This window comes from Plecotus auritus (assembly GCF_963455305.1).
Source record: "Plecotus auritus genome assembly, chromosome: X".
Lineage (NCBI taxonomy): Eukaryota > Metazoa > Chordata > Mammalia > Chiroptera > Vespertilionidae > Plecotus > Plecotus auritus.
The window spans coordinates 83,233,312-83,248,530 of record NC_137784.1 but is presented as its reverse complement, the minus strand read 5'-3'; the positions used below and the strand labels follow the sequence as shown (position 1 = coordinate 83,248,530).

General features: G+C 34.5%; 1 protein-coding gene across 10 annotated transcripts in view; it reads left to right on the top strand.

Annotated features, from left to right (window-relative positions):
* RBM41 (RNA binding motif protein 41) overlaps window positions 1-15,219 on the top strand; it is a 97,377-nt gene that overhangs the window by 56,531 nt on the left and 25,627 nt on the right. For all 10 annotated transcript variants that reach the window (XM_080653555.1, XM_080653552.1, XM_080653548.1 and 7 more), the window contains one exon: window positions 5,499-5,902. In XM_080653555.1, coding sequence (XP_080509681.1) covers window positions 5,499-5,902 — 404 coding nt within the window. The remainder of the gene's footprint in view (window positions 1-5,498; window positions 5,903-15,219) is intronic.

The following is a 15,219-nucleotide window of genomic DNA, read 5'->3' as shown; positions in this document are numbered from 1 at the left end:
CTATATCTTTTTCTCATGCTGTTGAGCATCTTTGCCATCCTTATTCTGAACTCTATGTCTAATAAATTTCTTTCTCCATTTCATTTAGCTCTTCTTCTGGAGAATTCTCTTGTTCTTGTTGATTTTTTGTCTCTCCATTTTGGCTACCTGTTTGGGTTTGTGTCTGTGTATTAAGTAGATCTGATAGGAGTCCCAAACCCTAGTGCAGGACAGTGTCAGACACTGTTTGTGACTGGCCCTGAGTATCCTGTTGGGAGCTAACAGCAATCTACAGCTTGTGGCTCCCTCTGCTGGGACTGGGTGCCTTTGGAAAATAACAAGATGTGCACCAAGATTTGCTTTTCCTAGCCTCTAGCCCAAAAGGAGATCAGGCAAAGACTCCTGGCCTCTAGACACCTGCCTCTGTCTGCAGTCCTATTGACACTCAGACTTAATTACCCTCAGGTTATAAACCATAGGGTGGGACAAGAGGTCTTCCAACAGGGTGGGGCAACTTCCATCCCCCCCAGGCAAAAACCACCTGGCTGGCAAAGGTCTTTAGGAGAAAGATTTCCTCCACAGCTGGAGGGAATGACTCAGCACAGGAAATCAGGGTGGCTGCCCTCTGAGCTCCAATCCCAGAGTCCCCAATCCTGACTTCTGCTCATACAGCTGCAGTCCACTCTGCCCTTCTTCACTGGAACCCAAGGAGAGTGGCTGCACATAAAATTTTGTGTGTTGGCCCTTTAACAGGGTTCCTGCATTTCCAGCCCTCTCTCACTGGCGGACAGCAACCCTGTTGCTTTTCACAGCCATTTATTCTGTGGGCACTGTTTTGGGGAGCCCAGCTTGGGGTTTAGACTCCAGAGTTCTCAGTGGGAACCCCCCACTACTGAGATATGCCTCCAGATCTTCATCTGCTGTCTGTGGGATCCTGGCCAGCCCTTTCACACCTCCACACTTCTACCAGTCTCTATGTGGTCTCCATTTTCCATCCTTGGTTATCAGGGTTCTCTCCAGCTAGTCTTAAGTTGATTTCAGAGTGGTTTTACTGTATTTTAGTTGTATTTCCAGTTTGCTCCTGGGAGAGTGTCAGTGTAGCTTCCCACTTATGCTGCTGCCAGTTTAGAAACTGTCATTTTTTTTATATAGGTGTTTAAAGCTACAAATTTCTCTCTGTGTACTCTTTTAGCTACATCCATAAATTTGGGTTTTCATTTTCATTTAATACAAAATATTTTTAAATTTCCTTTGTGAATTATTTGACCTATGGGTTATTTTGAAGTGTGTTGTCTAATTTTCAAATATTTGTGTTTTCCCAGATTTCTTTCAGTAGTGTTTCTCTAAATGTGATTTGTTTGTGGTTAGAGAAACACATTGTATGATTTCAGACTTTTTAAATTTTTTGAGACATACTTGGGACCCTCACTCTAATATCAACATGTAGCTTCCCTCACTTTCATTGTCTTCTCTTAAATGTACCCTCTCAATGAGACCAACCCAGTCCAATATTAAAATTGCAACCACTAATACTACCATCTCTTAGCACTTCTATCCTTTATACTGCTGTATTTTTTTCTTTTTCAAAGCACTCATAATCGTCTCACATAGCCTTCTAATATAATTTACATAGCTCTCTGAAGGCAGAAATCTTTGTTTTATTTATGGATGTATCAAAAAGCTAGAATAATTGCTGGATCATAATAGTCACTGAATAAATATATATTTTGAGTGTATACATTAGGGTATTTCATCTACTTAGTCATATGTAGCTGAAATTTGTTCACTTTTTTAAAGTATATTTTTTATTGTTGATAGTATTACAGATATCTCCCATTTTTACCCCCTTCATGTTCACTTTCATTGGAATGTAGTATTTCATTATATAATCTTACTACAGTTTAATAATTGATTCTTCTTAAATGGACGCTTATATTTTTGCTAGTTTCAGGCCATTGTATATATACCAGTGATCTATCCATTGTTATTGTTGTATCCTGGTACCCATATACCCAAATTTTTCTAGTGTAAATATGTAGGAGTGAAATTGATGGGTCATGTTATGAGCATATATTGCACATTAGTAAATAATGTTATAGTGGTTTACAATATGGTTGCACATTCCTATCAGCAATGTCTGAGGATTTCATATGCTTTACAATCTCACGGATATGTGATATTGACATTCTTTTTAATTTTTTGCCAATATGGCAGTTTTCTTTCAGTATTTTCTTAATTAGCATTTCCCTGAATTCTATTATGGTTGACTAATTTTCTATATATTTATTAGCTATGTGTATTTTATCTTTTGTGAGGTGCCTTTTCAATCTTTTGCCCATTTTCCTAATGGTTGTGTTCTTTATCAGCTTTTTCTGTGCAAATATCTTTTCCCATTCTGAGACTTTTCTATGTCTTTATGATATTTTTGATGAACAGAAGTTTTTATTTTAATGTAGTTGAATTTGTCAATATTTTTCTTTAATAGTTAGTGCCTTGGGGAACTTAAGAAGCCTTCCATACGTATTCTTATACCTTGCTGGTATAAATGCAGAATAGCACAATTTCTACAATGTGGAATTTAGCAGTATAGAGAAAAGTTACATACACATTTGATCCTTTGTCTCATCAAAACCACCTCTTTTAATCTACTTCAACAGTGTACTGGAAAAATACAAAATCCTATATGCACAAGGTTGTTTTTCATGGCATTATTCATAACAGCAAATAAGACTAAGATACAATATCAGTGTGCATCAGTAGGGAATAGTTGAATAAACTATGGTACATCCACACAGTGGAGTATTATACAGCTATCAGAAGAAAGGGAAAGAGCTTTATATATTAACAGGGAGTTACCTAAAGTATATATTATTAAGTGCAAAAAAAATAAGTTGTGCACTGGCCAGTGTGGCTCAAGTTGTTGGAGCGTCATCCTGTACACCAAAAATGGCAGGTTCAATTTCCGGTCAGAATACATACCCAGGTTGGGGGTTTGATCCCGTCAGGGCACATGCAGGAGGCAACAAATCCAAGTTTCTCTCTCTCTATCTCCCTTTCTCTAAAATCAATTTTAGAAATTTTATAAATGTAAGTTGTCAATAGTGTATAGTAAGTTACTGTTTATGTAGGAGAGAGGTATAACTAATGAATTATAGTGTGTGTCCCAAAAATGTATACATACTTTAACAACTGATAGCTCAGTTTTGAAAATGAAATGTATTTTAATAAATACTGCCTTTATAATTATTCAAAATGTGTATATACATTTTTGGGAGTATATATATATACTTATATATATGCACACATATATGTGTGTATGCTTATTTGCTTATATTTTCAAAAAAGAATCAATGGATGGGGAAGAATCAATTATTTATGGGGAAGGAAAAGAAGGGATGAAGGGGACAGAGATGGAAGTGAAACTTCTGTGAAGGTACTGTATAACACAGTTTTTACTCTAGAACTATTTAAATGTTTTTGCATAATTTAAAATAAAAAAGGGAACCATCCATCCCTAAAATTCATGAACAACCTGAAGCAAATGAATCTAAACTATAAAAAAAGTTGGTAGCATAAAAATACAGAAGAAACAATTACTTTAAATGACTTTAAGACAATATTTGTACATTCCTAATGGGATATATTATAAAAATAACTGCATAGAGATGTAAATCTCTATTCAGTAGTTTCATTGTTGATAGTCATATTAGTATTGTTATTGACATTTAAAAATTCTATAAATACAACATAAGAATAAGCAAATAAATAATGTTGTTAATATTAAAAGACAATATTTTATGCATATGTGAAAAGAGATATACAAGTCTAAAATCAAAAAGTTTGAGTAAAAACCTTATAATCTTACATTTGAAGTGGAAATACCAGTATGATTTCTTTTTCTCTTTAAAAAAATTTCCTGGTTTTGTCCACTGAAAATGTCTAGAAGCAATAACAACTTAACAGCAATGAACACACCTAGCAACAAATTATACTCTTAAAATACTATTTCCCATTAAAAGGAGCCAGGGGTCCTTGGAAAAATAGTCTAGGTTTGAATCAGAAAATGTGCAATATGAGCTTGGGATATCTTGCTGTGCCAGAAAACTGAAAAGCACTATAGTAGTCAATTTGAAAGGACTTCTACTGGTTCTAAGTGGGATAATTTGACCACTAAAAAGAATAATGACTATATTTAATTGAAACACATAAAATATAATAAGAATACACAATCTCACAATTATACTAAAAATAATCATTGGTCACCACTGGACATTTGTAAGGTACCAACTCATTACTCTCATAGTGGTAAATAATGGGGGAAATAGTGCATTTATCCTGCCTTTCCTGTATGAACTGTATATAGGGAAACTAGTTGATGACGGTAAGTTTATTAGAGAATTCTAAATAATAAACACAAAGAAATAGTGGAATTAGGGGAGCTCCATTTCACAACTCTTAATAAATTAATAGATCTAGACAGTAGTCATCACTGGATGTAAAACCCATTAGGTAAAAGATGAAAGAGAAAACTTCATAATGGAGGGATCCGACTAATACCACCTGAACACACTGATCAATTTTAGCATCACTAAAAATGGGACCACCAAATATTATGCGCCTTGTGATGTAATAGGAAGTATACAGCCATCTATGGAGGATTCTTGCCTAAAAATATGAAACCTGAATCTAATCAAACCTCTAGATCAGCACTGCCCAGTGTAACTTGTATAATATTGTAAGTGGTCTCTATCTTTTTTTGCCCAATATAGTATCCACTAGCCACAGGTGGCTGTTGAGCATTCAAAATATGACTAGTTTAACTGAGGAACTAACATTTAAAATATTAATTTGAATAGGTTTGTGTGGCCAATGGATACTGTATTAGATAGAATAGCTCTATAGTTAGCTGCCAGTTTGTAAGAAATGGAGGGGATTAAGGAAGAAATTAATACCATGAAAAACAATCAAATTTATTTGTTCTGTGAACAAATATGGTTCTTCTAATAAATCAATGGGATGGAGTAAAAAATGGATTGGAGGGGTGGGAAGGAAGGGGTACTATTTTAAAATAAAAGAGGCTTAAGAGATGTAATAGCCAAAGGCTGGTTTAAACAACCAAGTGTAAAAAGATATCTTTGTGATAACCAGGACCACTTCAATATGAACTTGGTATTAGATTATATTAAGAAATTATTAATTTTGTGAAGTGTGATAATGCTATACTGGTTACATTTTTAAATGTCCTTATCAGTTAAGTGCATGTACTTGCATGACCCTGAGAGTGAGCACCTCTTTAAGTTTTGTACCCCAAGGGCCTCACTTGCTTCACCATAGTTCCAGCCTTGCTTGAGATGCACTGTAATAAAATAGCTATATACTATTATCACTTGTTGCAGGTTGTAAACACCTGCCCCAGCAGAGTTTCTAAATCTGAGATAGAAGATTTAATTTTAATTAAATTGTCAAAGGTTGTATTGGTAGGCTTTGTAGAACTTCCCTATCTCTTTGTCTTAATCCAGATGAACCCCAAAAGAAGAACAAAGGTGATCCCATGAACAACCTGGAAAATTTTTACCAAGAGATGATAATGAAAAAACGTCTTGAAGAGTTCCAACTTATGAGAGGTGAACCCTTTGCTTCCCACTCACTGGTCTCAGCTACATCAGTGGGAGATAGTGACACAGCTGAGAACCCGCCATTACTCCAGGACAAGGGAGAACAGGCAGCACAGGGTAAAGGTCCCAGTCTCCATGTGGCAAAAGTTATTGATAATTCACCTGAGCAGTGTTGGACTGGGCCTAAGAAGCTGACGCAGCCAATAGAATTTGTCCCAGAAGATGAGATCCAGAGAAATCGTTTGTCAGAGGAAGAGATCCGAAAAATTCCTATGTTTTCTTCATATAATCCAGGGGAGCCAAACAAGGTATAGGCTAAACCAAGACAAAAAACATGGGTTGTTTTCATTTTAATTTACCTCTAACTAAAGTAATACTTTTAAATTCACTTTAATTACTAGTATACCAAAGAATTATGACATAGGCATAGTGATTATGTTTTTCCTTGTCCTTCACTATTCTTTCTCTGCATACTATATAAGTAGCATATTTCTTGTGATGTTCCTTGTGCATTTCTAAGGTCCTAAGGTACCCATAGAATTTTAAAGAAATCTTGAAGAGACTGTAGTCCAAACCTACTAAAAGACCTGAATTGAAGGGAAAGTAACCTCCAATTTCTTAGGCTAGTAATAAATCAGGTAGTATTCATAGAACCTCCATATCTGGTAGCCATGGTGCCTTTGGAAGTACTCAGTAAACAGTTGACCTCCTGGTTGTGAGTAGGCTTGCTATTCTCACGTGCGTTTTCTCTTCAGAATGCTCTACCTGGCTTTCATATTACATATGACTTAAGATGTTGGTAGTTAAGAGCAAAGTGAAAGCACAGGCCCTCTAAGTCTTGAGAAATTAGCAAATATCTAAGTAAACTTGTAAATAATCTTTTTATATTCTTACTACATAGCTATATATTAATAAACAACATATAGTTTTACACATTTTTAAACTATAGATAAAATCATGCTCTACATACCTTTCTATAACTTCCTTTTTAAACTCAATATACATAATATTTTGAAATTTATTTCTAATGCTATAAGGAACTATGTATTCCATTGTAGAAATATAGTATAATTCATTTGTCCATTCTCCTGAAGATTTTTTCTTTTCAATTCTGCAACAAACATTATTGTACAATTAGTAGGTCACAATCAGCAGCTTTTTAAGGAGATGAAACAGAATAGAATAGAAAATATCAATGGGTGTTTTATAGAGTAAGAATAATTACTGTTTATTGAAGGTTTTGTTTTACGTATGTATGTACACGCACATTAGAGAAGGGGGGATAGACATGTGTGGGACAAGAATGTATGTCTTCCTATAGATCTTAGTCCAAAACATTGGAAAAATATTGCTTTGTTGTAGTGATTATCAAATGTTAGATTATCACCTGGCAGGCTTGTTAAAATAAAGATTGCTGGGCTCTGTCCCCAGAATTTTTTATTCAGTAGATTTGAAGTAGGGCCTGAGAATTTGCATGTCCAACAAGTTCCCAGGAGGTGCTTTTGCTGCTGAGAGACATTTTAAGAACCACTATCGTAGATTACATACCTAGGAGTGGAATTGCTGTGCTATATAGGATATGTATATCTTCAACTCCGTGAGCAATATTTCAGAGATCTCTTCCACATTCTTGCCAAGACTTTGTAGTATTAGACTTTATTTTTGCCAGTCTTAATACATTTGAAAGGTATCTCATTGTTTTAATTTGCATGTTCCTGATTTCCAGTGAAATTATGTATATATTCATGCATTTACCATTCTTTTAGGAACCTTCTGTGACTTACCTGTTCCTTTTTACCCATTATTTGGTTGTTTAGTTTTTCATATTATTTATAGAGATTATTTTAAAATTCTGAATATAAACTTTTTCTTTATTTAGCAAATATATTATTTCAGTGAGTGGCTTATCACTTCAACATTGCTTCTAATGTCTTATGTTAAACAGAAGCCTTTCATTTTAATGTAATCATATCATCAGTATTTTACTTGATGGTTTCATTTTTGGAGTCACTTTAAGGACATTCCTTCCTATAAATCAATAAGAAAAATTCCAAACAACCTAATAAAAGTGGTCAGAAGATATGAATAGGCAATTCACAGAGGAGAGAACAGGAATAGCCAATTAACTTACGAAGTCTCATTAGTAATCAAAGAAATGCAAAATAAAACTATAATGAGATAACATTAACACTCAGGATGTTGGCATAAAGACATGACAATGCCAAGTGTTGGTGAACATCTGGAGCACTAAGAACACTAATATACTTCTGGCTGAATATAAATGAGTACAACCACTTTCAAGAACATTGGGGCAATATCTAGTAAAATGGAAGATGCTCATACAGTATAAATCAGCAGTCCCACTCCTAGGTGTCTATCCTAGAAGAATTCTTACATATGCACATTAGGATGCTCATTATAACATTATTTGTAAACAGCATACATGTTCATCAGCAGGAAAATGGATAAAGCATGGTATAGTCATAAAGTAGCATACTGTACAGTAGAGAAAAATGAATAAAATATAACAACAGGTATCAATGTGAATGCAGCTCACAAACATAATGTGAATGAAAAAGCCAGTTGCAGACTTCTGGTTTCAGCTTCAACATACAAAGTGCTTGGAAGTTGTCACTCGTGTCTTACAAGAAAAATGGCGGAACAAACTAAATCAATGACTTTTTCTTGGACCCATCAGAGAATTGAATTCACAGAGCAAACTGCAACCCTGAAATTTGGAGAGCAGGCAATTAAAGAGGATCACAGCCCAGATCTACTTATTAGGAGCGGAAAGCCACAGGAGCCATAAACTGGTAGGAATACTTAAGTGGTAACTTTGACAAATTGCTTGAGTCAGAGTGTAGATTCGTGTTTGAACATAACAGTTTCTCAATTTGAAGAGCCAAGAAAAAAATCTGTTCTTGGCTAGTAATAAATCAGATAGTATTCATAGAAGCACCATATATGGTAGCCATGGTACCTCTGAAATTAGTCAATAAATACCTCCAGGAACCCCACTAGGTTCTCAAGTTGAAGAGCCAAGGAAAAAAATCTGTTCCTGGCATGGGGAGCAGAAAAGTAATCATTTTGAAATACACCCAGAGCTTCTACCTAACAAAGGACTATCCAACATGTGAAACAATTTTACCAAAGCCTTCTCCACTGTGGGAGAAGGGAAATCATCTTACTTCAGGCCCCTCTAGTCTTCCTGTCCCACCTAAGCATATCATGTTCAAATACAGAAGACAGAGAAAATCTTGAAAACAGCCAGAAGGAAACCGCTTTGTCTGTAGAGAAACAAAGATAACAATTGCATTGGATTTCTCATCAGAAGAGAGAGAGAAAAAGAAAGCTGTGAAACACTTTTGAAGATTACAGTCTAGGGACACAAGCACATTGAAAGACTGAGGCTTAATTATAGGATTTCAGAATGTTTCCCTTACCCTATACCTTACCACCACCTCAATAAGGCTTTAGGATAATAACTATGGTATAGCTGAAAAACCTGCAAGGCTCAGACTCTATTTAAGAAGTTTTCAGGGATACCCAGAGAAAACATGGGAGACAAAAACAAGGACATTACAAGAAATTGAAACCTGTGACACCTACAACTAGAGTAAACATTAAACACAGCCCAACACCTGGCAAGATTTAACAAAAAAAATCACACTAACAGCCTGTTTACCTCAGTTCCTATTATGTTATACATCATGTTTGACTCTCAACATAGAAGAAATTGTAAGGCATAGTAAAAGAAAAAACAGTTTCAAGAGACAAAACAAGCATCAGAACCAAAGTCAGATATGGCTCAAGTTTTGGAATGATTACATTTATGGAATTTAACATAATTATAATTAAATGCTAAAGAGTCTATTAGAAATAGTACACAATATGCAAAAACAGGTAGATCAAGTAAACAGAAATAGAAATTCAAAGAAGTAATTGAAAGGAGATGGTAGAAATAAAAAGCACTATTATAGGAATAACACTTTGATAGGCTCATTAGTATACTTGGTATGGCCAAGGAAAGAATCAGTAAGCTTGAAGACATGTCAGTACAAACAACCCAGACTAAAATGTGAAGAGAAAAAAGACTTAAAAAATGGAACAGAATGTCCAAGAACTATGGGACAATTTTAAAAGGTGTAACATACACATCATTGGAATACCAGAAGGATAAGAGAAAAAGGAACAGAAGAAATTTTTGAAGTAATGATGGCTGAGAATTTTCCAAAATTAATGACTGATACCAGACCACTGATACAGGATTTGAGCATAGAACACCAAGCAGGATAACTACCAAGACAAAAAACACCTAAGCATATCATGTTCAAATACAGAAGACAGAGAAAATCTTGAAAACAGCCAGAAGAAAACCACTTAGTCTATAGAGAAAGAAAGATAACAATTGCATTGGATTTCTCATCAGAAACCATGCAAACAAGAAGACAGTGGTGTGAAATATTTAATATTTAAAGTATTGGGGGTCGGGGGGAGAACCCCACCTACCTAGTGTTCTGTATCCAGCAAAAGTATCCTTCAAAAGTGAAGGAAAAATAAAGATTTTATCAGACAAACAAAAACAGGGAATTTGTTGCCAGTAAACCTGCCTTGCAAGAAAAAAAATTTAAGTTCTTCAGAGAGAAGGAAAATGATATAGGTTAGAACAGTGGTCAGCAAACTGCAGCTCGCGAGCCACGGTTTGCCGCTCTGTTATGACTAATGAGTTTGCTGACCACTGGGTTAGAAAATCAGATCCCTATAAGGAAAGGAAGACCATAAAAATGGAATATCTGAAGGTAAAATTTTTTATTTTTTATTTTAAGTGATCTAAAAAATAACTTCAAAATAATAATAGCATGGTTTTTAGGTAATTATAGCATATAGATAAGTGAAATGAATGGCAGGAATGTTATAAAGTATAGGAGGGAGGAATTAGTATTTAGTATACTATTATAAGGTATCTGTACTACCTGTGAACTGGTATAGTGTTAACTGAGAGTGGACTTAGATTAGTTATAAATGTATATTGCAAACTCTAGGGCAACCACTAAAAATTATAAATAGAAGTCTAATTGATATGCTACTAGAGGGGTGAAAATGAAATCATATAAAATGATACTCATTCTCTATAATCTTTCCCAGAAAATAGAAGCGAAGAGAACATTTTCTGATTCATTTTATGAGGGCCAGCATTATCTTAATACCAAAACCAGATGAAGATATTACAATTTTAAAAAAATAATACAGACCAGTCTCTCTCATGAGCATAAATGTAAAAATCATAAATATTAGGAAAATCATAATAGTTGATTGAGATACTTTTATTTAAAAATCAAAATAATAGGATATGAAATCCAACACTAAATCAAAAGAATTCTATATTATGAACAAGTGGGATTTATTCCAGGTATCCAAGGCTGGTTCAACAGTTGAAACTTAGTTAATATACCACATCAACAGACTAAAGAAAAATAATCATGTCATTATTTCAATTGCTGTAGAAAAAGTACTTGGCAAAATTCAATACCCATTAATGAAAAAAATCTCCCAGCAAACTAGGAATAGAGAGGAACATCCTCAACTTGGAAAAGAATGTCTACAAACCCTACAGCTAACATCATACTTAATGATGAGAAACTGGATGTGTTCCCCTTTGATCAGAAACATGGAATAGATATCTCCTCTTCCTATTTTTTAAAATATTGTATGGAAATGCTAGCTAGTAAAATAAAATAAGAAAAGGAAATAAAAAGCACACATATTGGAAAGGAAAATATAAAACTGTCTTTGTTCATAGATGACATGTATGTCTAAATTAAAAATCCCAAACAATAAACCTAAAACAACTTCTGTAACTAATAAGTAAGTATAGTCTACTTGGAGGATACAAGGTTTATATATAAAAGTCTATTGTTTTCCTGCAAACCAAGAAATGAACCATTGATATCGAAATACAAACAACACTATTTACAATAGCACCAAATATAGTGAAATAATTAGGTATAAATCTAACAAAATTTGTACAGGATCTATATGCAGAAAATTATAAAACCCTGCTGAAAAATTAAAAATCTAAATAAGCCCAGCCGGTGTGGCTCAATGGATTGAGCGTCATCCCATGGACCAAGAGGTTCCCTGTTTGATTCCCAATCAGGGCACATGCCGGGTTCACTGGCTTGATCCCCAGGAGGGGGTGTGCAGAAGGCAGCCTATTGATGTTTCTCTCTCACTGATGTTTCTATCTCCCTCTCTCTTCCTCTCTATCTAAAAAACAATAAAAACATAGATTTTTAAAAGGATCTAAATAAATGCAGAGATGTCCTGTGTTAATGGATTGGACAACTTAATATTGTTAAGATGTCAATTTTCCCAAATTGATATGTAGATTTTGCAATCTCACCAAAATCCCAGCAAGCTATTTTGTGGATGCAGACACATTGATTCTAAGTTTCTAGGAAATGGAAAGGCCCAGAATATCTAATACAGTACTAAAGAACAACAAAGTTTAAGAACTGACACTACTCAACTTTAAAACTTACTGTAATCAAGTAATCCAGTGTAGATGAAAAAAAGATACAAGATCAGTTGGGCAGAATAAAGACTACAGACATACCAGACTCACACCAATATAGTGAACTGATCTTTGACAAGGGAACAAAGGCAATTAAATGGAGGAAGGATAGTCTTTTCATCAAATTGTGCTGCAACAACTGGATATCAGCATTTAAAAAAATGAATCTAGACACAGATTTTGCAATCTTCAAAAAAATTAACTCTATAAAATAGATTGTAGATACAAATGTAAAACAATACCATAAAACTTCTAGAAGAAAACAGGAGAAAAATCTAAGTGGCCTTGTGTTTGATGATGTATTTATAGATACAACCAAAAACATTATTTATGAGAGAAAAAGTTTGATAAATCAGACTTCATTAAAAATATAAACTTCTATGTGAAAGATACTTTTAAGAGAAAAAAATATGCCACAGACGAAAGAAAATATTCTCAAAACATATGTCTAGTCAAGGACATGTATCCAAAATATAAAAAAGAACTGCTAAAACTCAACAGTAATAAGATGAACTACCCAATTAAAAATGGGCAAAAGAACAGACACCTCCCAAAAGAAGGTATTTACATGTCAAATAAGCATATACAAAGGAGCTCACCATCATTTGTCATCAGGAAACTGCAAAATAAAACAATAATGAGATGCCATTATACACCTATTAAAATGGCTAAAAATCACAATAAAATTGACAGTACCAAATGCTCTTGAGGATGCTGAGCAACAGGCACTCTTATTCATTGCTGGTGAGAATACAAAATAACACAATCTCTTTGGAAGTTAGTTTGACAGCCTCTGACAAAGTGAAACATTGTTTTACCATATGATCCAGTAATTGCGCTTCTAGTTATTTACTGCAATTGACTTGAAAACCTATATTTATACAAAACCCAGCATGTGAATGTTCATAGCAGTTTTATTCATAATTACCAAAAACTTGCAATCAAGATGTTCTTCTGTTTCCATTCACCTGTGCTACATCTATACAATGGAATATAACTCAGCAATAAAAGGAAATGAGCTGTCAAACTATAATAAGACATAGAGGAACTATAAATGCATTTTAGTATGTGAAAGAAGCCAATATGAAAAGACTGCATATTGTATGATTCCAGTTATATGACATTTCAGTAAACACAAAACTATAGCAACAGTAAATGATGGATGATTGCCAGGAGTTTGGGGGACATGGGGGAGAGAGGAATAGATGAAGTACAGAGACAGAGGATTTTTAGGGCAGTAAAATTATTCTTTATGATAATGTAATACTGGATACAAGATATTCATTTGTCAAAACCCATAATACTGTACAGCATGAAGAATGACCTTTGATGTATACAAATATTTTTAAAATCATTTAGGAGGTTAGAGAACCTTAGGAAAAAATGCAGATTGTGACAAGAGAATCTGTTACAAATATATGAAGCTATGGGGGAAAGGGTGCTGGCCTAAGTATCTTTGGAAATGTGTGGAATGTGGAAGCAACAGAGAGGTAAACAGAACAGTACATAATCACTGTACCCTAGATGATAAGATTTTGTAACATGAGGGTACAGGTTACCAATTCTGATATTGATATACATTTATAATGAAATTGAGCAATTAAGTAAATGAATGGTAGATGGTGGGAGCCAGGTTTCTCACCCTTGGAATTTATAGATAAGCAAAGGGAGAAAACTAAAATGATCCATGTTGCCCTAACTGGTTTGGCTCAGTGGATAGAGCGTCGGCCTGCAGACTGAAGGGTCCCAGGTTCGATTCCGGTCAAGGGCATGTACCTTGGTTGCGGGCACATCCCTAGTAGGGAGTGTGCAGGAGGCAGCTGGTCAATGTTTCTCTCTCATCGATGTTTCTAACTCTCTATCCCTCTCCCTTCCTCTCTGTAAAAAATCAATAAAATATATTTAAAAATAAATTAATTAATTAAAAAATAAAATGATCCATGTGGTAATGGTTTATAGTTGGAGACATCAGTATGAACTCATGTTTAACTTAATATATGGATGATTACATATAGAATTATTTATAGATACAGGTTAGCATTAAACGTAATTTTTTCTGTCAGCTGAGAGGATCTAAATGAAGTGATACTCCAGTAGTAACAAGCATGTTCAGAACCCAGATCTTTGTTTTTAAATACCATTCTCTAATAAAAGTAACCAGGGCTCCTTAGAAAAATGGCTGATTCTAGTACTGGGGGTAGGAAATACACAAGATGAGCCCTGGGCATTTTGAAGTGCCAGGGAATAAGGAAGTGCTAAAAACAGCAACATAAAAACATTGTCAAAGAAGAACAGGAGCCAACTGAAAGAGTTTCCAATGACCAAAGTTGGAACAATTTCTGTAATAAACTAAGTAAATTAGTATTGGACTATATCCCAAAGTATAGAATAAATATCTATGAGTCCATACTGATAATAAATAGAACTGTTAAGTTGATAAATTGGAGAGAGGAGACAAAAATCCTATGCACAAAAATTCTTAAAAATTTTGTAGATGCTCCACCTCAAGGAGTGGAGAGCATAACTCCCCACTAATTCGTTTTGAGCTACTTATAGTGACTTCTTTCCAAAAAGTACAGTATGGGAAGGCAGGAAAAAAAAGTAGCATTACAGAATAGAAACCTAAAACTCCCTCAGCCAGGTTATCAAGGCCAACATCAATAATCATAAATCATGTTGATAGTGTGTAGGTATGCTTGTAAGATGATCAAAGTTGTACTTTTCGTCTGTGATCTTTTTCCTAATAATCCTAACCCCAATCTAACCATGAAAAAACCACAGAAAAATTATAGTAGTGGGCCATCCTACAAAGGACCTCATCAATTTTCCTTAAAGCTGTAAAGATCATTAAAAACAAAGTCTGACTAACTGCCACAGCCAAGAGGAGCCTGAAGACACATGAAAACGAAATGTACTGCGGTATCCTGGATGGGATCCTGGAACCGAAAAAGAACATTAAGGAAAAACTAAGGAAATCTAAATAAATACGGACTTCAAATGATAATGTATCAACATTTATTTGTTTTAACAGTGTACCATAGTAATGTACAA